Raw genomic sequence first — 23539 nt, forward strand, 5'->3', positions numbered from 1 at the left:
TTCTTTTTATCTCCCTCAATAATTCTACATATCTGTATAAGTAATTTTGTATACCCTGTATGCGATACTAATCATTCATAGCTGAAAACTGAGACCCAATGAGTCACACATTTAAGTATGATAGTGATCTAGGCTGAAGGAATAAATTAAAATTTATACCAGCACCAGGATTCGAACCTTGTTTTCCTACTTACTAGACACATGTGCTATTCACCACGCCTCCTCTGCACTACATCTATCACACCTGCACAGATTATGTCTCCCTCCCTGATACAAACTCCAATTCATCCATCACCCATTGCTACTCTCCATCTAACCTGACTCACGTCAGTATTGCCAAGGCATTCCACCTTAGAAATGTGCAAACTAGGGTTAATCCTGACTATACTTCAGGCATAAATGATATAATAATTATACACTGTTGATGTTCCTAAGATATAATGAGCCTCACCTTATCTATGGTGAGGATGCAACTGTGGTAACTGCAGTGCCAGTATGGTGCATGCAGAGTAAGAAGGGGACACAGGATGGAATCCCAGTGCTGGTAAAAAAAAAAATTAATTCATTGTTTCAAACGGTTCAAATGACTCTGAGCACTATGGGACTTAACTGCTGTGGTCATCAGTTCCCTAGAACTTAGAACTACTTAAACCTAACTAACTTAAGGACATCACACACATCCATGCCTGAGGCAGGATTCGAACCTGCAACCTTAGCGGTCCCGCGGTTCCAGACTGTAGCGCCTAGAACCGCTTGGCCACCCCAGCCGGCCATTGTTTCAGTCTGCAACGTTGTGTTATAATACTGTTATGAAAGTAAAGTCTTGATTACTCCCATTACATGGTACGGTCCCATCGGGGGACTATGCACATTATTTTGTGCGAATCCCTGCAAATTGCACACCGTTAAAGGCTGGCTTCTGATGGAGCATACTACTGACGATGAGAGTGAACCTACCGAAACGTCCTGTGGCTGCGGCGGCGGCTGTACGGGCAGCGAGAAGGGCACCGACTGCTGAATCAGCACCTGCTGTCCCCTGCCGTCTGGGACCTGCCTACTCAGCACGGGGCTCGTGCCTGACTGCAGCAGCTGCTGCTGCTGCTGCTGCTGTGCCCGCACCTGTGAAGCAGGCACTTCACTTTATATATGTAGGAGCAGAAGATCTAATCAAATATTTCTTTTATTTACTTACTAGAACATGACCACAACTAGCATTTCATGTTTGAATGCAGAAACGTTCGTGATGGATGATGAATGCAATGTATGTGCCAAATATAAAAAGATATTTTTTGCGTGATATAACTACAATGTAACAATTTCTAGTTTATTTTACTTTACGTAAATGGTCGAATCTTTTGTGATTGCATTGACTTAGAAAGTGTAAATTTTTTACACCGACAGGAGAACGTAGAATTAAAATTGTGACATAAATCTGAAAATTCGTCAAACTGTTCCACAGCAAAATAGGTCTTGACAAACTGAGAGACAGACAAACGGATAGAAAATAAGAAAAAAAATTTCCCTGCGATATTGTTACAAACTATCTATTTTTTATTTTTTCCTGTAATTGTTTTGTAAAACCTTGCTTCTTGCCATGTTTTATGATTCTAAGTTAACGGAAAGCACCCTATAACATTTATGAGTGAGTTTTTGACTATCAAAACATATGATATAAGTGGCCAAATCTTTTGAGAGCCTGAAATTTTTTACATCGCTCAGGGAGCATAGAATTTAGTTCGTGACAGGAATGTGAACTTGATATGCCAATCTGTTCAAAAGTAAAAGGGAAGATAAAAGACTGGGAGACAGACAGACCGATAAAGAAATAACAAAAAAAATTAACGACTTTCTGATTTTTCTTTTATCTCTACTGTGAAATGTAGCTTCGTGCCAAATTTAATGATTCAATGTGAACAAGAAGTACCCAGTAGGTTTTGATGAGTGCCTTTTCGAGTGTCAAAACATGTGATGTACGTGGCCATATCTTTTGAGTGAGTTGTCTTAGAAGCTTAAAATTCTTACACCACCAGGGGGCCATAGACCCAAGGATGTGACATAAATTTTAACTTGATGTGTCCACCTGTTCGTGAGAAAGGTGATTCGTAAAAGTTGGAGAGAGACAGAAAGACAGGTAGACAGAAGAATGACAATGCGACTCCATAAGGGTTCTGTTTTAACAGATTGACAGACAATCAAGTGAGGGAGGACATGAAACTAGGAAATTTCTTCTTCCTTCATACAAGGTTCGACATAAACTGACAAAATGGCCGGGAGAGCGGTGTGCTGACCACATGGCCCTCCATATCCGCATCCTAGTAGATAGTGTCGGAAGTTCTATGCGGCTTTTTGCGGATGATGCTGTAGTACACAGAGAACTTGCAGCATTGGAAAATTGCAGCGAAATTCAGGAAGATCTGCAGCGGAGCGGCACTTGGTGCAGAGAGTTGAAACTGACCCTTAACATAGACAAATGTCATGTATTGCGAAAACATAGAAAGAAGGATCCTTTATTGCATGATTATATGACAGTGGAAGAAACACTGGTAGCAGTTGCCTCTATAAAATATCGGGGAGTATGCGTGTGGAGCGATTTGAAGTGGAATGATCATATAAAATTAATCGTTGGTAAGGCGGGTGCCAGGTTGAGATTCATTGGGAGAGTCCTTAGAAACTGTAGTCCACCAACAAAGGAGGTGGCTTACAAAACACTCGTTCGACCTATACTTGAATACTGCTCATCAGGTCAGATTGATAGAGAGGATCCAAAGAAGAGCGGCGCGTTTCGTCACGGGGTTATTTAGTAAGTGTGACAGCGTTACAGAGATGTTTAGCAAACTCAAGAGGCAGACTCTGCAAGAGAGGCGCTCTGCATTGCGGCATAGCTTGCTTGCTTCCCCCTACTTATACCTCCCGAGGAGATCACGAATGTAAAATTAGAGAGATTTGAGTGCGCACGGAGGCTTTCCGGAAGTTGTTCTTCCTGTGAACCACACGCGACTGGAACAAGAAAGGGAGGTAATGACAGTGGCACATAAAGTGCCCTTCGCCACACACCATTGGGTGGCTTGCGTAGGTGTAGATGTAGATCGAGTGACGATGTGGGTTCAGAATGACACGGCGACCGGTCGGTACCTTTGGGCCTTCATGGCATGTTTGAGCGGAGTTTCGAGTTGCTTCGAGAAGTGGTGCAAACAGAGTTTAATTTTCTTTCCACATATCTCCTTGGTTTCCTTTATGTTTGCCTACTGTGTTGATTATTGGGTAGTCAGAAACCCATGATGAGTTAGTTTTAAGTTGTTTGTCGACCTTTGCGGGTGAGCTACCTGCTGCTGAGGCGATGCGGGCGTCGGCAGGAAAGCCGGCAGGCGCTGACTCAGCGCTGGGGAAAACCCGCGAAACTGCGCTGCGTTGTTGTTGTTGACGTTGTTGCGTGGCAGGGGCGGGGGCGGCGGCTTCAGCTCGGCGCCCACGCTGGGCAGCACGTCCACGACGCCGGGGTTGGCCGTGGCCGACTGCTGCTCCTGCCTCTGGGACCTGCCACACACACACGCAGGGTAGCCAACCAGTGAGTCGTCAGGACAGCCAACCTCCCTCCGAACTTCACTCTACTACTTAGCCTTCAGCGATCCCCTGTCGCTAAGGTTTTGATCGGTTAGTATCTTGTCAGTGAAGAACCCAAAAAAAAAAGGAAAGAACTACAGTAGGGGAAGGTGGGGCACACTGTAACAAAGCAGTTTTTTTTAGGGTTTTGAAAAATCTGTTTGTGAAGACATTGCCTTCTCATGCATTTTTCTCCCTTAACAACCGTCTCACAGACTGCGTAAGGGTTTGAAATTGGTGTACTTACTGAGAAGGTTAAGTGAAAATGTAAACTGTTACGGTGTGCCCAGTGTGGGGTAGAGTGTAACACATATTGACTGCAGTGTAACGAGTGTTTCCATTGTTATAACTTGTATTATTCAACTGCTTCAGAACACAACCTACAGTTAAAGGCTAGGCAACATTAATATTTAAACCCTTTGGAAATAATTTCAATTTTTTTATAATTTTCATTGAACATAAACACTTTAGATCGACGTCAAATATGAGGTAAATATGGGGCACAATGTAACAAAACGGTTTTTTTTCTTTAATTTTGAAAAATTTGTTTGTGGAGACATTGTTCTTCTCACACATTTTTGTGCCTTAACAATCATCTCACAGACTCAGTAACGGTCTAAAATTGGTGGAGTTACTGAGAAGATTAAGTAAAAATATAAACTGTTTCAGTGTGCCCAGTGTGGGGTAGAGTGTAACACATATTGAGTATGATGCAACAAGTATTTCTATTGGCGTAACTTGTATTACTCACCTGCTTCAGAATACTTTCTGAAGGCTAGAAAAATTAATATTTAAACCCTTTGGAAATAATTTCAATTTTTTAATAATTTTCATTGAACATAAACACTTTAGATCGATGTCAAATATAAGGCATCTGCAGATTAAAGAAATGATTTGAAGCAATTTAGGTGTGGGGTGCTGGATTTTTTTACCAGTAGGTGTGAACAACATGCATGTATTGTGGAGTCCCTGGAAGGAAGGCAACGTTCTTTTTGGGGAGCACTATTGAGAAAATTTAGAGAACTGGCAGTTGAAGCTGATTGCAGAATGATTGTACTGCTGCCTAGACACTTTTCGTGAAAGAACCACAAAGGCAAGATAAGAAAAATTGGGACTCATACGTAGGCATACAGACAGAAATTTTCCCATCACTTCATTTGTGAGAAGAACAGGAGTATATATGTAGATGTAGATATAACGGGCGATCAAAAAGTTTGTATAAGTTTGAAAACTTAAGAAACCACGGAATAACGTAGATAGGTAAAAATTGACACACATGCTTACAATGACATGGGTTTTTACTACATAAAAAAAAGTTTACAAAATGTCCGACAGATGGCGCTGGAAAGCAAAACGTCAGTGACTGCGCATGACAATCGTGTATAAAAGGAGCTGTAATGAGAGAGAGAATCAGATGCACCAGGAGTCGCAGCATGTTGACGTTACCTGAAAAGGCGCTTTTAGTGGAGTATGAGAATGGGAATGGGGAATGTGCTGGTTCAGCGTTACGAACCTATAGGAAGGGGATTCGAACGGGTAAAGGTCCGTAGACAAATGCAGCTGTGGCGAGAATGATTTCGAAGTTCTAAGCCACGGGTTGTTTAGACGATAGACCCCGTAGTGGCCGACCGATCACAAGGCGTAATGCTGCTGAGACAGCTCAGGAAGAAATGGAGACTGTAGCGGGTTCGTCTACGCGCGGGGAAGTCAGCGCTCGTGCAGTCGCACGTCGCACCGGCATTCCGTACACTACTGTTTGGTTGGCACTGAGGCGTACCCTCCGATGCTATCCGTACAAAATTCATCGGGATCATGAACTGTTACCTGGCGATGTAATGAAGAGGAGGGCATTTGCGGTGTGGGCGTTTCAAAAGATGGCGGAAGATGACAATTGGTTGAGTAACGTGTTGTGAACCGACGAAGCTACTTTCGCGCTCCGAGGGTCTATCAACGCCCACAACTGCAGATTTTGGGAACTCCATTGCACGACCACATCTACCGTTATCGGGCCTTTTTTTCTTCGAGGAAATGCATGATTCTGGTTGTGTAACTGCTACCGTGACGGGTGAGAGGTACGCCGATATGTTACAGTCGCATGATCCCCAACCTGGCTGATAAACACCTGCTGGAGCGTACAATGTTTATGCAGGATGGCGCTCCACCCCATCCGTATTCCTAGAAGCGTCATTTGGTGATGATCGTGTGCTCAGCCGCCACTTTCGTCATGCTTGGCCTCCCAGGTCCCCAGACCTCAGTCCGTGCGATTATTCGCTTTGGAGTTACCTGAAGTCGCAAGTGTATCGTGATCGACCGACATCTCTAGGGATGCTGAAAGACAACATCCGACGCCAATGCCTCACGATAACTCCGGACATGCTTTACAGTGCTGTTCACAGCAATATTCCTGAGGAATTATGGTGGACATCTTGAGTATTTCCTGTGAAGAACATCATTTTTGCTGTGTCTTACTTTGTTATGCTAATTATTGCTATTCTGATCAGATGAAGCGCCATCTGTCGGACATTTTTTGAACTTTTGTATTTTTTGGTTCTAATAAAACCCCATGTCATTCCAAGCATGTGTGTCAATTTGTACCTCTCTATCTACATTATTCCGTGACTTATTCAGTTTTCAAATTTATACTAACTGTTTGATCACCCTGTAGATCACTGCAAACTGTGTGGCGTGACCTCACCTGAATCCCTGCAGTGTCGGCCTGCCAGAGAAGAAGGCCTGCTGCTGCTGTATCACAGATGGCGCCGGCTGCTGCTGTCCCAGGAACAGCTGCTGCTGCTGCTGCCTCTGAGACTCCAGCTGCTGCTGCCTTTGCAGCTGCAGCTGCTGCTGCCTTTGCGCCTGGAGTTCCAGCTGCTGCTGCTGCCGCAGCCGCTGCGCCTCCAGCAGCTGCCTTTGTCGGTGCAGTTCCAGCAGCTGCTGCTGCTGCAGCTGCCTTTGTCTCTGTAGCTCCAGCTGCAAGCGCAGCTGCTGTTCCTCCACCTGTCTCTGGCGCTCCTGCTCTGCACGTTGCTGGGCCAGCAGCTGCAACACGATCAGGCATAGAAGGAACATTCCAGCAGAACGAAACGACACAAGTTATAATACAATATTTTTTAATAAAGTAACTATAGACACAAATTTTGCTGGTATTTAATAGAAGCACTCAGCACTCTATCATCAGGCCACAAGGGGCCCATCGGGACCATCCGACCGCCGTGTCATCCTCAGCTGAGGATGCGGATAGGAAGGGCGTGTGATGGTTTTCTTTGACCGGAGCCGCTAATATTCGGTCGAGTACCTCGTCGATTGGCATCCTCAGGCTGAGTGCACCCCTAAAAATGGTAACAGCACATGGAGGCCCGGATGGTCACGCATCCAAGTGCCGGTCACGCCCGACAGCGCTTAACATCAGTGATCTGATGGGAACCGATGTATGCACTGCGGCAAGGCCATTGCCTATTTAATAGAAGAGTCGATCAAAAAATTGCCATTCGAAGGAAGGAAGGTACATCGGATTTAACGTCTGGTCTACATCGAGGTGAGATGGAGCGCAAGCTCGGATTGTGTCAAGGATGGGGAAGAAAGCCTGTAAGTAGGCTGTTTAGGTTTTTATGTTGGTAACGCCACGTAGCGCTCTGTATGAAAATCACCGGCTGTGCTGTGTGCAGTCTGTTCCTGGTTGGCATTGTTGGAATATTCGCTATTGTAGAGTTCGGCAGTTGGATGTGAACAGCGCGTAGCGTTGCGCAGTTGGAGGTGAGCCGCCAGCAGTGGTGGATGTGGGGAGAGAGATGGCGGAGTTTTGAGAGCGGATGATCTGGACGTGTGTCCGCCAGAAAGACGAAATTTTTAAGACTGGATTTCATGAACTGCTATATATATATATATATATATATATATATATATATATATATATATATATATATAATGACTTTTGAACACTATTAAGGTAAATTCATTGTTTGTTCTTTATCAAAATCTTTCATTTGCTAACTATGCCTATCAGTAGTTAGTGCATTCTGTAGTTTGAACCTTTTATTTAACTGTCAGTATTGGCGCTCACTGTATTGCAGTAGTTCGAGTAACGAAGACTTTTGTTAGGTAAGTGATTCATGAAAGGTATAGGTTATTGTTAGTCAGGGCCATTCTTTTGTAGGGATTATTGAAAGTCAGATGCGTTGCGCTAAAAATATTGTGTGCTAGTTTAGTGTTGATCAGAATAGGTAAAGAGAGTAATGTCTGAGTACGTTCAGTTTTGCTCAGCTGTTTGAAAAATCAAATAACGTAAGAGGTTTACCAACACCATGATTCATAAATTTTTTTAAGGGGAGGTTTCATAAGCCGGGCGTGCCCTTTCAAAGGAACCATCCCGGCATTTCTCTGCAATGATTTAAGGAAATCATTGGAAACCTAAATCACAAACGCGAGTCCAGAATTTTAATACGATAAGCTGAAGTATAATTATATGGATAACTAAACAGGCTACATGAGCACAGAATGAAAAATAAATTTTTAGTTTTTCTTTACTGGAGCACAAAAAAATCAGAGATGTGGATCAAAAGAGTTAAAGTAGACATGAGGGAAAGGAAATGCAGGAGGAAACGTTCAGAGAAAAAGTAAAAAGTTTCAGAGTTTTCCAGGAAAAAAGCACAGAAAAAGACTGGTCCAATGTTGACAGAAAAAAGACGAAAAAACAGTAGACAAAAAAATGGAAAATTACGGGAAAGAAAGGATTAAGGAAGCAAAGAAGACCTAGGTTACTTCACGTGGTTCTCAGTGAGCCAAACCAAGAAAGAAATAGTGACGTTAGGAGATGAAAAATGTATTTCTTCGTGTAAGTGGTATTTTCTGAGACAGCAGGCACTGATGCAGAGCAGTTTCAGGTGAACTACGCTAAATATCTGTTTTGGGAAATGAGGAACGTTTGGTTGGAATGAAAGATATTGTTTTATACCGCTGCATGAGTGCGTACAGGAAGAAAGGCGGACATAATTGTTACTTTATGCCAGTAAGTATTTGTCCGTGATTCCATGGTGCAGCATAATCTCCACTTCAGCTGCAAATTATTTTCTTGTATAGTATATGGAATATTTCAATAATAATTTTCACGCTCACTCGCACCGTCCCATCCGAAGGTCATACAGTTCAGAAATGGTATACCAATGAGGCAAAATCACAATGGACATTGAGGCAATGATACCACATAGACAGTAGTTAGAATATACCTGTTTAGTATAACACCATGGCCTGGTGAGTGAAGAAGTCCTTAACTTTTTGCTGCACTTCCTTCACCAACAGGTACCATCGATCCTTCAAGGCCTTTGCAATGTCTCTGTGAAGTCGTTTTATAAGACACTTGTCGAATTCGGTACAACATAGAGACGATGTAAAGTGTACACTGGCAATGGCAAGGAAAGCGTTTCTGAAGAAGAAACATCGAGTATAGATTTAAATGTCGGGAAGTCGTTTCTGGAAGTATTTTTATGGGGTGTAGCCATGTATGGAAGTGAAACGTGGACGATAAATAGTTTAGACAAGAAGAGAATAGATGCTTTCGAAATGTGGTGCTACAGAAGAATGTTGAAGGTTAGATGGGTAGGTTACATAACTAATGAGGAGGTATTGAATAGAATTGGGGAGAAGAGGAGCTTGTGGCACAACTTGACTAGGAGAAGGGATCGGTTGGTAGGAAATGTTTTGAGGCATCAAGGGATCACCAATTTAGTATTGGAGGGCAGAATGGAGGGTAAAAGTCGTAGAGGGAGACCAAGAGATGAATACACTAAGCAGATTCAGAAGGATGTAGGCTGCAGTAGGTACTGGGAGATGAAGAAGCTTGCATAGGATAGAGTAGCATGGAGAGCTGCATCAAACCAGTCTCAGGACTGAAGACCACAACAACAACAACCTGATTTTAGCTCAACGCATGAACCCTATCAGAAAGACTGAGCACCCAAATAAGGCCTATTGATTATTATATGTGTGTTTTAATGTGGGTTTCGGTTTTGTTTTCTGGGAATCGTTGAGTTGGTCATCGTCTGCTGGGAGCAGACGATGTTGCTTCTCGTTTAGAGGAGAGCACAGGATGACCAACTTAGGTTTACAATACCTGAACATAGAGGTTTACCCATCTTATTCGAGGGCTGTGTAGAAGGCTGTTTGTGTGTGGGGTTGAAGACGGAGGGCTACCCCTCTGGTAGCTTCCGCTGCACGGAGAGCTAGGTAATCTCGAAAGAGAAAGCGGCGCTCTTCTTGAACGCTTGGTGAGTACGGATCATAGCTCTTTAGGGGGGGTTTCATTTGATAGGAAGCAGGTTGAGTTAGGACTTCGTTGTGTTTAACTGGTTAAATACTTAAGAACTTCAGCTTAACTGAAGCGTGTGTAGCGAGTTATTTTTTAATAAACTTTAATCTCATATTTTGTGAAAATTGCTTTTGTCTTTGCGTGTCGATTTTGTGCCACGTGTTTGGTAATCAATGACCCTTCTGGTTCACCACGGCACCGCAATAGGCTTCATTTTAACAGTTTGCTTGTTTAATGAGCTACAATTTCTGCAAGAATATCTGTTCTTTCGTGCGCTTTCTACAAAGCAGCACAACTGTTTGAGTCAGAATGCTCCACGTGCTCTAGTTCGGCCGTTTGCAGGCAGCAGACGCAGTTAGTATGTTGAATAATTATCGCACAACCTCGTGTATTGGTTAAACCTCTGTCCAAAATAGAGCATGCGTAGAATTGTAATGCAAATCTCACTGAGATATTTTTATGGTATTAATGCAAAGGAGATGATAGTATAACTGTCTCCCACCCCCGTGTTCTGTGTTTCTTCTTGCTGTAGTTAAATTGTGCTGTGTTTCATTCTCACGTAGTTCTTACTTAAATATTTCGAGTCAGGCACCAGTTATGTGTAGTTAGGATGTGCAACCAAATATTTAGTTACAATAAATAATTGACGTGAAAGTTAATTGTTTGCTGTCAGTATTACCCCCTTACTCAGAATTCCAATCCTGAATTAATCAAGTTGCTTCATGCACGACATGGAGTGCTATTTATCTGGTTGCTTAAAGAAATTTGCGTACTTGTAATTTAATTATTAAAGTAATTAAACTAATAATTTTCCAGCTCCGTTTTTTTCCAAGTGTTTAGGAATTTTTGTCATTATTTGTGTGAGAGAAGCAGCGAGAAATGCGAGATAACGTCGTAAACATAGTAATACGTTACACTTTTTTTGAAGGACCGAAGGCGTGATAATAACGTTTGGATAGATCAGGACTGTTAGGTGGGTGTTCGAGTGTCTCCCAATTGAGATGGTGTAACTTCGACGTTACGACATTTGCGATATGGGCATGTGTGTTACCATGAAGCAGGAGCACCCCTTAACGTAGTTTTCCCGGATGTTCCGCCTTAATTGTGGATGCTGCTGGGTGGATGGTTTTGAGCCGACCCACCCGAATCGCATCATCAGCTTGTTGTCTTGTTGTTTGCAGTGGATGAGGTTGGACTCCCAGATCGACCAAAGTCTTGTGTCGAAGCGGACCAACACGGAACTTTTTGCACCGTCCCACAACAATGGTTTTCGACAGACATGCTCCCCCAAACGCATTCTTAGTTCTCCAGAGGACGTCTGCCTATGTTTATCTTTCAGCAGCCAAGAAAAGACTAATACGATGTCGGACCTCTCTGGACACATTTGCTAATAAAGTTGCCGTACTGCATATACCACATGAACATTGGAAAGACGCGAATGCTAAATTAATCCTTTGCCTACATGTCGGTGATTATACACTAGCAACGGAGTCCCGCTACATTGTATATATGCTGCAGCAACACCCTCAAACGGAAACTTTTTGATCAGCCCTTATCTACACCAACATCTACATTTATACTCCGCAAGCCACCCAACGGTGTGTGGCGGAGGGCAATTTACGCGCCACTGTCATTACCTCCCTTTCCTGTTCCAGTAGCGTACGGTTCGCGGGAAGAACGACAGCCGAAATGCCACCGTACGCGCTCGAATATAATTTTACATTCGTGATGTCCTCGGGAGGTATAAGTAGGGGGAAGCAATATATTCGATACCTCATCCAGAAACGCACCCTCTCGAAACCTGCACAGCAAGCTACACCGCGATGCAGAGCGCCTCTCTTGCAGAGTCTGCCACTTGAGTTTGCTAAACTTCTCCGTAACGCTGTCACGCTTACCAAATAACCCTGTGACGAAACGCGTCGCTCTCCTTTGGATCTTCTCTATCTCTTCTGTCAACCCGACCTGGTACGGATCCCACGCTCATGAGCAGTACTCAAGTATAGGTCGAACGAGTGTTTTGTAAGCCACCTCCTTTGCTGATGGACTACATTTTCTCCCAATGAAACTCAACCTGGCACCCGACTTACCAACAGTTAATTTTATATGACCATTCCACTTGAAATCGTTTCGTACGCATACTCCGAGATATTTTACAGAAGTAACTGCTACCAGTGTTTGTTCTGCTATCATATCATCATACAATAAAGGATCCTTCTTTCTATGTATTCGCAATACATTACATTTCTCTATGTTAAGGGTCAGTTGCCACTTATAATGCGGTTCTACGCGCTACTGTCGTAGGTTTGAATCCTGCCTCGGCCTTGGATGTGTGTGATGTCCTTAGGGTAGTTAGGTTTAAGTAGTTCTAGGGGACTGATGACCTCAGAAGTTACGTCCGATAGTGCTCAGAGCCATTTTGAACCACTTATAATACACTCAGAGACAATAAAGAAAAAGAAAGACGACGTACAATGAAGGAAATATCGAAACACGAGGGAAATCGGTATATGTGACGAAACTGATTACAATTTCATAAATTTGAATGATCTGTTCAAGACAAACAACTTCACAAATTCATCAAGTCAGTTACGCATTGGTTCACCCCTGTACCTTGTGGAAATAGTTATTCGGCTTGGCATTGATTGATACAATTGTTGGATAACCTTCTAAAAGATATCGTGCTAAATTTTATCCATTGTATCACAAATCAGAAAACATAAATGATGAGCTCCAAATAATACACAAAATTCCGAAAAGTATAATCATAAATGCTTTAGAACAAACTCGAATTTATGTATACATGCAACATCAACTGCAAAATATTTTAGACGAAAACAAAAACTAAAACGCAAACACTAAGTTGAACATTTTATTAACCTTTTAAAACTATAAGCCTTAAAGAATGAAACTTAAAGACTGCACACACAGTCTAACAATTATAGACGACAGCCTGAATATTATCTATGATAAATATAAATAAATGTAAACATACAGCATCTTTGGAGTACGTTAAATAGCTGTTAAACTTCAAACCAACTGTCAAAATTACTTGAATATATAACATATAAAGACAGAAAACAACGACAACACAAAGATGAAAATGTACGTACGTAAAGAAGAACTAAACAGAATTAAAACTGCCGAACATTTTTTACTCGAACTACCTCCACATCGATGATATCTATACTGTTCGTATTAATTCAAGGATTTGATAAAAATAGCACTTACATCAAAATAGGGCTACAGTACAGAATCAACAAATTGCTCAGCAGCTTACTGGAAATATTTTTTATGTAATCCACATATCGCTATTTGACTGCCAATGTTGTTGTCAGGCGCTAATTTTATACTTGACAGTGTAAAGTAGACTACTGGCCATTACAATTGCTACACCAAGAAGAAATGCAGATGATAAACGGGTATTCATTGGACAAATATATTATACTAGAACTGACATGTCATTACATTTTCACGCAATTTGGGTGCATATATCCTGAGAAATCAGTACCGAGAACAACCCCCTCTGGCCGTAATAATGGCCTTGATACGCCTGGGCATTGAGTCAAACAGAGCTTGGATGGTGTGTACAGGTACAGCTGCCCATGCAGCTTTAACACGATACCACAGTTCATCGAGAGTAGTGACTGGCGTATTGTGACGAGCCAGTTGCTCGGCCACCATTGACCAGACGTTTCCAATTGGTGAGAGATGTGGAGAATGTGCTGAAAAGTAGGGTTTCGCAGGGATCGAAGGAAGGGGACAGCCACTGGTCGTAACACATCTGAAGTATAACGTTCACTGTTCAAAGTGCCGTCAATGCGAACAAGAGGTGACCGAAACGTGTAACCAATGGCACCCCATACCATCACGCCGGGTGATACGCCAGTATGGTGATGACGAATACACGCTTCCAATGTGCATTCACCGCGATGTCGCCAAACACGGATGCGACCATCAAGATGGTGTAAACAGAACCTGGATTCGACCGAAAATATGACGTTTTGCCATTCGTGCACCCAGGTTCGTCGTCGAGTACACCATCGCAGGCGCTCCGGTCTGTGATGCAGCGTCAAGGGTAACTGCAGCCATGGTCTCAGAGCTGATAGTCCGTGCTGCTGCAAACGTCGTCGAACTGTTGGTGCAGATGGTTGTTGTCTTGCAAACGTCCCCATCTGTTGACTCAGGGATCGAGACGTGGCTGCACGATCCGTTACAGCCATGCGGATATGATGCCTGTCATCTCGACTGTTAGTGATACGAGGCCGTTGGGATCCAGCACGGCGTTTGAAGCCACCGATTCCATTCTCAACCAACGCGAGCAGCAATGTCGCGATTCGGTAAACCGCAATCGCGATAGGCTACAATACAACCTTTATCAAAGTCGGACATGTGATGGTACGCATTTCTCCTCGTTACACGAAGGCATCACAACAACGTTTCACCAGGCGACGCCGGTCTACTGCTGTTTGTGTATGAGAAATCGGTTGGAAACTTTCCTCATGTCAGCAGGTTGTACGTGTCGCCACCGGCGCCACCCTTGTGTGAATGCTCTGAAAAGCTAATCATTTGCATATCAGAACATCTTCTTCCTGACGGCTAAATTTCGTGTCTGTAGCACGTCATCATCTTGGTGTAGCAATTTTAATGGCCAGTAGTGTAATTTCTGAAGACTGATAACAAATTCATCACCTCTTGAAATGGCTTGGAATATGCGGCCTGTAATTCAACTTGCACGCTAACGTTAGCTGTTGCAAAACCTCCTCCAGCTGTATACAGTAACGGACAGTTGATGTTAACGCACCTGCCGCTGCCTCTCCAGCTCCTCTATCTTCTGGCGCTGCTGCTTGAGGAAGACGTGTCGCTGGTGCACGGCGAGCAGCTGCTGCTGGAAGGCGACTGGAGACGCCACTGGAGCCTCCACCAGCGGCTCCACGCTCTGCGGCAGGCCGGTCAGGTCGTGGTGCAGCGTGAACGCCGCCACCAGCGGCGCCTGGAGAACACGTCACACACACACACGTCACGTCACGCTAATCGCCTCAGTCTATATTTCCCAGTGTCGCATTAAGTGCGACATTTTTTTTCTTCAGGTTGTCCTCCATAGGGTGGGTGCACTCAACGACCGTGGTTATTTGGTTTAGATAGAGCAGCAATCAGACGTAGAATTAAGTTGCTTTAATATGACACAGGTCGAAATCTGATCTGCGTTGTGACTATAAATGTCATATTAAAGCAACTTCATTCTACGACTGATTCCTGCTCTATCTAACCCAATTTTTTTTTCTTTTTGGTATATCAATTCCTCCCCCCCCCCCCCCCCCCTCCCAGAGAGGGCAGCAACGTAATACGCCGCTCTGCAGATAAAATTAAAAAACATAATGAGGAGCTATAACAATAAAAACGGTGACTGTTTAAAACTTGTACATGGCGCTAAAATTGTGAAGAAAACGCAAAAAAACAGAGGGGTCAGTGATGCTGATAAAAAACACTTGGGAGTTAGACAGGCAGAATTAAAAAAAAAAAACACAGCGACAGGTCTGGTTTCTGTTCGCAATACTTTAAAAAGGGGTAGCAGGACACTGAACACTTACGGAAAACTACACGATAGAGTACGAAAGGATATGAGTATGGGAGGGGGGGCGGGGGAAAGGTGTACCTGGACAGATGGAGGGGAAGGAGGGAGGACAGGAAAAACAAAAAAAAAATGGGAGGAGCCGATGGAGGGAGAGGGCACAGAAAAATGGGGACAGTAGTATCGACACGAGAAAGGAGAGTAAGACAGTGGATGGGAGCGAAAAATGACTCAGGGGGAGAGAATGGAGTGAAGGAGTGGGTATGCGGAGAAAAATCAGGATGGTAGGGGGGGGGGAGGGGAGAGGAAGCCTGGGGAAAGGACAGAGGGAGCAGAGGGAGAAAGGGGGAGGTGAGGATCATAGTTGATAGGAGGGAGAAATGGACTGAGAGAGGGCATAATTTGGGAGGGGGAGGAAACTTTCTTACATGAGTTATTCACGTGCGCAAGCGATCAGTAGCAGCTTACAAGCTCAAGTTACACACACACACATATATATATATATATTTATATACACTCCTGGAAATGGAAAAAAGATCACATTGACACCGGTGTGTCAGACCCACCATACTTGCTCCGGACACTGCGAGAGGGCTGTACAAGCAATGATCACACGCACGGCACAGCGGTCACAACAGGAACCACGGTGTTGGCCGTCGAATGGCGCTAGCTGCGCAGCATTTGTGCACCGCCGCTGTCAGTGTCAGCCAGTTTGCCGTGGCATACGGAGCTCCATCGCAGTCTTTAACACTGGTGGCATGCCGCGACAGCGTGGACGTGAACCGTATGTGCAGTTGACGGACTTTGAGCGAGGGCGTATAGTGGGCATGCGGGAGGCCGGGTGGACGTACCGCCGAATTGCTCAACACGTGGGGCGTGAGGTCTCCACAGTACATCGATGTTGTCGCCAGTGGTCGGTGGAAGGTGCACGTGCCCGTCGACCTGGGACCGGATCGCAGCGACGCACGGATGCACGCCAAGACCGTAGGATCCTACGCAGTGCCGTAGGGGACCGCACCGCCACTTCCCAGCAAATTAGGGACACTGTTGCTCCTGGGGTATCGGCGATGACCATTCGCAACCGTCTCCATGAAGCTGGGCTACGGTCCCGCACACCGTTAGGCCGTCTTCCGCTCACGCCCCAACATCGTGCAGCCCGCCTCCAGTGGTGTCGCGACAGGCGTGAATGGAGGGACGAATGCCTTGGTGCCAATGATGGTCGTATGCGTGTTTGGCGCCGTGCAGGTGAGCGCCACAATCAGGACTGCATACGACCGAGGCACACAGGGCCAACACCCGGCATCATGGTGTGGGGAGCGATCTCCTACACTGGCCGTACACCTCTGGTGATCGTCGAGGGGACACTGAATAGTGCACGGTACATCCAAACCGTCATCGAACCCATCGTTCTACCATTCCTAGACCGACAAGGGAACTTGCTGTTCCAACAGGACAATGCACGTCCGCATGTATCCCGTGTCACCCAACGTACTCTAGAAGGTGTAAGTCAACTACCCTGGCCAGCAAGATCTCCGGATCTGTCCCCCATTGAGCCTGTTTGGGACTGGATGAAGCGTCGTCTCACGCGGTCTGCACGTCCAGCACGAACGCTGGTCCAACTGAGGCGCCAGGTGGAAATGGCATGGCAAGCCGTTCCACAGGACTACATCCAGCATCTCTACGATCGTCTCCATGGGAGAATAGCAGCCTGCATTGCTGCGAAAGGTGGATATACACTGTAATAGTGTCGACATTGTGCATGCTCTGTTGCCTGTGTCTATGTGCCTGTGGTTCTGTCAGTGTGATCATGTGATGTATCTGACCCCAGGAATGTGTCAATAAAGTTTCCCCTTCCTGGGACAATGAATTCACGGTGTTCTTATTTCAATTTCCAGGAGTGTATATATGAGGTAACATCAACTTGATATTGCCTCATATGAGGTAAGATCAGCACAAAAAGTCAGTATAAATTAGAAAACTGAATAAATCACGGAATAATGTAGATAGAAGTACAAATTGACACACATGCTTGGAATGACATGGGGTTTGAGGTTTTATTAGAACCAAAAAAATACAAACGTTCAAAAATTGTCCGACAGATGGCGCTTCATCTGATCAGAATAGCAATAATTAGCATAACAAAGTAAGACACAGCAAAACTGATGTTCTTTACAGGAAATACTCAAGATGTCCACCATCATTCCTCAGGAATAATGCTGTGAACAGCACTGTAAAGCATGTTCGGAGTTATGGTGAGGCATTGGCGTCGGATGTTGCCTTTCAGCATCCCTAGAGGTGTCGGTCGATCACGATACACTTGCGACTTCAGGTAACCGCAAAGCCAGTAATCGCACGGACTGATGTCTGGGGACCTGGGAGGCCAAGCGTGACGAAAGTGGCGGCTGAGCACACGATCATCACCAAATGACGCTTCTACTAATCATCGTACGTTCCAGCGGGTGTTTATCAGCCAGGCTGGGGATGATGCGATTCTGTAACATATCGGCGTACCTCTCACCCGTCACGGTAGCAGTTTTGCTGTCCAGCGCTATCTGTCGGACATTTTGCCTACTTTTTTTGTTCTAATAGTCATTCCAAGCATGTGTGTCAATTTTTACCTCTCTGTCTACATTATTCCGTGGTTTATTAAGTTTTCAAATATATACTGACGTTTTGATCACTCTGTATATGAGGTAAGATCACGTGAGGTACTATCTGCCCTCCAGAATACATGGTCCGAAAAGGTGCTGCCCTCACTTTCAGCCTTTCGCATTACCACCACATTATGGCCACATTGGCTAATGTCACAATTCGATATCCGTCAGCCATCCAGATGGTTGCCACTGCAGCTACTGGCTGTGTCCACAGATATCCATGCCATGTGTTCTGTGGAGCCAAGTAAACCAATCCACCTCAGCGAACTTCATCGTTCATGGTGAATCACCAAAGTAGATTGGTGAGCGTACAAAAATAAAATTATGAATGTATAAATCTCATTGTAACATAGTTTCATATTTGGAGCTTGCACAGAGTTTATTATTTATGTAGTTTTTGGTGCTGTTTTCTGCATTGGAATCACTCTACAGTGAAGTCCCTGTCATCCATTTAGATTACGTTATTAGAATAGTATTAGAATAAATGCGCACAGGTTATGCATAAGTTACACAAATTACATAGCTTTGTGATATCACACTTTGTTCGTCACATTTCAGTGGTCACATTGTTTGCTTTTTACAGAGTTCTGACAGTGAATTTACTCGTTTTTTACACCTGGTGACAGGGTTGGTAGCACAATGCACACACACAGCTATTGCCGGGGTCGTGGAAAATCTTGTTCTCGCAGGGAACCCTTTTTCATAGAGGAACTGCGTATGGGGTTCCCACCCTCCGACAACTCGAATAAACTCCTAAATTAACATTACAGATACTGCAGTTACGTAGACCTATCAGTGTTTAATTTACAACAGAGAAGTATGCAATAAATATATAGCCCAATATTGCACCGAGCTACAAAAAGACATAGGTATCACAAGCTTAGGATACGTCGTTTTGTTTTCAAGACAACTGTTTACCTTTACGAGGGTATTCAAGTTCAAAGGTCTCCCACTTTGCCTTATCGGGGCAGGGAGTACAGAGAAGCGTGCATTTCACCTCAAAATGTGGGGGACCCCTTTATGTATGCAGCACGGTACGGCACACAAAACCACAGAGGGTGCAGTCGGAGTGATCAGCGATTTTGTTCTAGAAATGGCGAGGGTGCCATTACTATAACAACTAGTAATCATCCGGTTTTTTCGCTTGTGTGGCAAACTTGATCGACAATAGTGTTAGAGGTGTAGTGACGGCATCATAAATGTTGGTGCCACAGTTCCAACAAAGCCAAACGTTTTGTGGTAACAAAAATCAAACTTGTAAGAATGCAGCAGAGTTTACAGTCACGTCAAGTGACGAAATGATACGAGTCTTCGGCCAAGCACTCCTCAGTCCTTGTAAAGCACTATGACTGAGCACCTGAAGATGGCCAATGTTCGGCCGAAAACTCGTGTGATTTTAATCACTTGATGCAGCTGGAAAATCCAGGAAATATTTCCCGAAAGCACACGTGCTCCGTCACCAGATGGTATGACAAGGCCAAGAAAGTGTGAGGAGTTGGTCTCAGGGATCTAGGTTTGAGCGTGAAAGGTATCAGCTCCATACTTGGGAACTTTTCACGCAATCCTCTATGGTGATGTATGGTGCGTCCCTGACATAGGATCCGTGAATGGTGATAGGCGACTGCAAGACTGCACACTTGGTAGTATTGAAACGTGATCACAGCATGAATGCAACTTTTCTTTCGCCAGTTTTGAGACTAGATAAGACATGGAACCAATCTTTTGGTCCAGCGAACTACACAGACTCACCAGGACAGAAAATAATTTTCGGCAATGGACCAGTGTTGAAAAAATGATGTTGACGATGTGACAGCGTTATGGCATCAGTATGTCTCAAAGGGCCCAATAGTAACTGATGCAGCTGGCCGTGGTGGCCGAGCGGTTCTATGCGCTTCAGTCTGGAACTACGCGACCGCTACGGTCGCAGGTTCGAATCCTGCCTCGAGCATGGATGTGTGTGAGGTCCTTAGGTTAGTTAGGTTTATGTAGTGCTAAGTTCTAGGGGACTCATGACCTCAGATGTTTAGTCCCATAGTGCTCAGAGCCATTTGAGCCATTTTGTGTAACTGATGCAAGCTAGCAAAGCGCGGTATAAAGAAAGATCATTCCAGCACAGAGGCTGTAAAACGCTACACACATGCTATTCCAGCAAGACGATGAACCAGCACCTTGGCCGAATGCGGTGCGGAAGTTTCTTCATGAAAAAAAAACTTTTAAATGCTTCTCATGATCTTTATTCACCAAGTCCGGCTTCTAGAGACGACTGGCTTTTCCCAGCAATAACACGTGATCTGCTTTCCCATATTCTCCAGTCTTGCCACTATTGCATCAGCGATCTTCCAGTAAACAAAGCAAATTCCTCAAGAAACATTCACAACAGCCATGGGGTCGACGTTGTGAAAAGAGTGTAAAGCTGCAGGGAGGAAACTATGGCAGATGACAGAGCATTCAGATTGTCTGAGTTAATATTTTGTGGAAAAGAAAAATTGGGGACCTTACGACTCGAATGAACTTCGTAGCAACACTGAGTCTTGATATGGAAACTCCGCGTTAAGCAAGACAGCCGTAAATTCCTCTCCATAAATTCTTCTAAATTCTTCGACAGGGTAACCATAAAAAGTCAGCCAACGATATTTCAACTTCGACACCTGTCCATCGCAACTGCTTTATGGAGACGAGAACAGACTGCCAATGTCCTGGCCACCTTTACAACAGCTTTGATTGTGAACAGTTGTCAGAATGTCATCTGCTGAAAAATGTTGTTAAAGCGCAGCGCTGGAAGTAACCGATCGATCTTTTCTGCGCTAGAAGAGATAAGTTCGAGAAAAAAAAAAAGTTGGTCCGAAAAATGTAAAAATGTTTCATACACCTGAAGATAGGCAACCCAACTTACACTTATAAGCCAAACCATTAAGACCGCGATCTTTTATGCATTGCGTGCACATGACGCGGAAACAAAAGAATTTAAGCGGAGCAGACATGAAAGGGGTATTAACCTAGAAAATATAGGGATCCAAATGGGGAAATCCATTGAAATAAGAGAGTTTGACAAAGGCCAAATTATTAGACGGGGTGTTCAAAAAGTCTCTCAGCTGTGCCGTATGATTGTTAACCGCGCGTGCCGTATGCCGCTGTGAATGTACCGAAATGATACTCAGTGAGATACAAGTTATTAACTTACTGAATATTCATTTTTACTAACAAATTTTCACATGAAATGTTGAAAGTGTCCCCCTATTGTTTGCAAACACAAGCAGAAGCAGTGAAAGTGGATATTGCAGTTTTCAGTTCATCGATGGATTTTGGACGGTTTTTATAGACAGGTGCTTTCGCTACACGCCAGAATAAAACTTCAGTTGGTGCTAGGTCAGACGTTCGTGGAGGCCAAAGTCCCTGTGAAATTATGCGGTCACCAAAAACACCAGCAAGCTGTGACATTGAAACGCGAGCTGTATGCGCGGTTGCACCATCTTGTTAAAAATAACCGTTCAGTATTTCACTTAGCACAAGTTATCCTATGAGTTGGTACAGAATATCACTGCAGTATCGTTGTGCGTTTGTTGTTTCGTTGAAAAATATAGAACCCACAATCTGACGTCTAAAATGGCAATCCAAACTCCTATTTTCACAGAATGAAGTGGTTCCTCATTAATACACAATGGATTTGCAGTACTGCACATACGAGAATTTTGTGAGTTCATGCACCCGGATAAATGGAACCACGTCTCATCAGTGAAAATCGTTTCATTAAGAATATCCCTTCCATTTTGTTGAACGAAATTTTTGAACCATTGACAATAATGCAGTCGCTTGCCATGACTAGTATTTTTCAGTTCTTGCACGACTGTCACTTTGTATGGGAAAAGTTCTAATTTTTTCCTTACAGTTGTGTGCACCGTTACGTCACTAACATCGACTTCCTGGGTGAATAGCCGGCCAGGGTGGCCGAGCCGTTCTACGCGCTACAGTCTGGAACCACGCGACCGTTACGGTCGCAGCTTCGAATCCTGCCTCGGGCATGGATGTCACTTTGTATGGGAAAAGTTAGTTAGGTTTTGAGTAGTTCTAAGTTCTATGGGACTGATGACCTCAGCAGTTACGTCCCATAGTGCTCAGAGCCATTTGAACCTGGGCGTGTTTTCTTACTGACTTGTTCGGACTGATGGACATTTTATCGTCAATATCGAGTAGTTTATCCTCAGACAAAACGCTAGGACGACTACATCTGTCACTGAACCCGTACTTCGAAATTTGTTAATAAAATCTCGCACAGTATCGCGATGTGGGAGTGTTGTCTCCGGGAAAACTGAATTAAATGTTTGACGAACTGAAACTGTGTATTTGCCGCCAGCTTTGAACACTTGTTCGACTAAACACACACGTTCTTGAGTGGTTAGCATTTTAACAGTGACAAAAACGAAACAAAGGAACTGAGACGTTCACGTCAACACGTAACGACACACACCAACGATGCTACTGACGCTGGCTGAGGTAAACGAAACAGTGGAATGTTGGGAGAGTCCACTTGAAGGGAAGTAACCCAGCCAGGCGAACAATCATACGGCACTGCGGAGAGAGTTTCTGAACACGACGTAATTATTATTACGCAGAGCCTGTGAACGATTATGTCTGAAACGGCGAAGCTGGTCGAATGTTCACGTGCTACTGTCGTGTTCATCTACGAAGAGATATGAGGACAGTGAAACTACCTTTAGGCACTAAATTGTTGTACGTCCATTGCTCTTCACACAATATGCTGTTCGGAGGTTTGTCTGCTCTGTAAAGTGGCATAGATGGTGATCTGCGGCATATCTGTCGAAAGAGCACAATGCTGGTGTTTCGGAGCACACTGTTCATCGTACACTGTTCAACATGCAACTCTGCAGTAGACCATCCTTACGTGTTCACATGTTGACCCAATGACATTGTCAATTACGTCTGCAGTGGGCAGGGGACCATCGGGATTCGACCGCCGATCAATGGAAACGTGTCGGCTCTCCGAGTGAATCCAATTTTTTGCTACACTAGATCGACGGTCGCCTCCACAAACGCCGTCATCTGGGTGAACGGCGGCTCGAAACGTGCAGCGCCCCACGGACGCAGGTTGGTGGGAGCAGTATTGTGCTACGGGAGACATTCTCCTGTGCTTTCATGGGAGCTATGGTAGTAATCGAAGAGACGCTGACAGCTACGAACCATTTGTATCCTTTTATTTTTGATGTCTTTGCTGACAGCGATGTCATCTTTCAGCAGTTTAATTGTCCGTGCCTCGGAGCCAGAACCGTGCTACGGTGGCTTGAGAAACATTATAGCGAAGTGACGTTGATGTCTCGGGGACCAAATGCGCCTGACGTGAATCCTCTGGAACCCATCAAGATCGCTGTCGGGCGCCATCGCCGCATCCTCGAGTCAGCG

At 44.4% G+C, this 23539-nt stretch overlaps 1 protein-coding gene across 1 annotated transcript in view; it reads right to left on the reverse strand.

Moving 5' to 3' along the window:
* LOC126293543 (transcription factor SPT20 homolog) overlaps window positions 1-23539 on the reverse strand; it is a 189307-nt gene that overhangs the window by 17918 nt on the left and 147850 nt on the right. Inside the window, exons 6-9 of the mRNA XM_049986809.1 lie at window positions 14703-14891; window positions 6296-6639; window positions 3324-3534; window positions 958-1119 (exon numbers count right to left, since the gene is read on the reverse strand). Of these exons, the coding sequence (XP_049842766.1) occupies window positions 958-1119; window positions 3324-3534; window positions 6296-6639; window positions 14703-14891 (906 nt within the window). The remainder of the gene's footprint in view (window positions 1-957; window positions 1120-3323; window positions 3535-6295; window positions 6640-14702; window positions 14892-23539) is intronic.

This window comes from Schistocerca gregaria, chromosome 10 (assembly GCF_023897955.1).
Source record: "Schistocerca gregaria isolate iqSchGreg1 chromosome 10, iqSchGreg1.2, whole genome shotgun sequence".
Taxonomy (NCBI): Eukaryota; Metazoa; Arthropoda; class Insecta; order Orthoptera; family Acrididae; genus Schistocerca; species Schistocerca gregaria.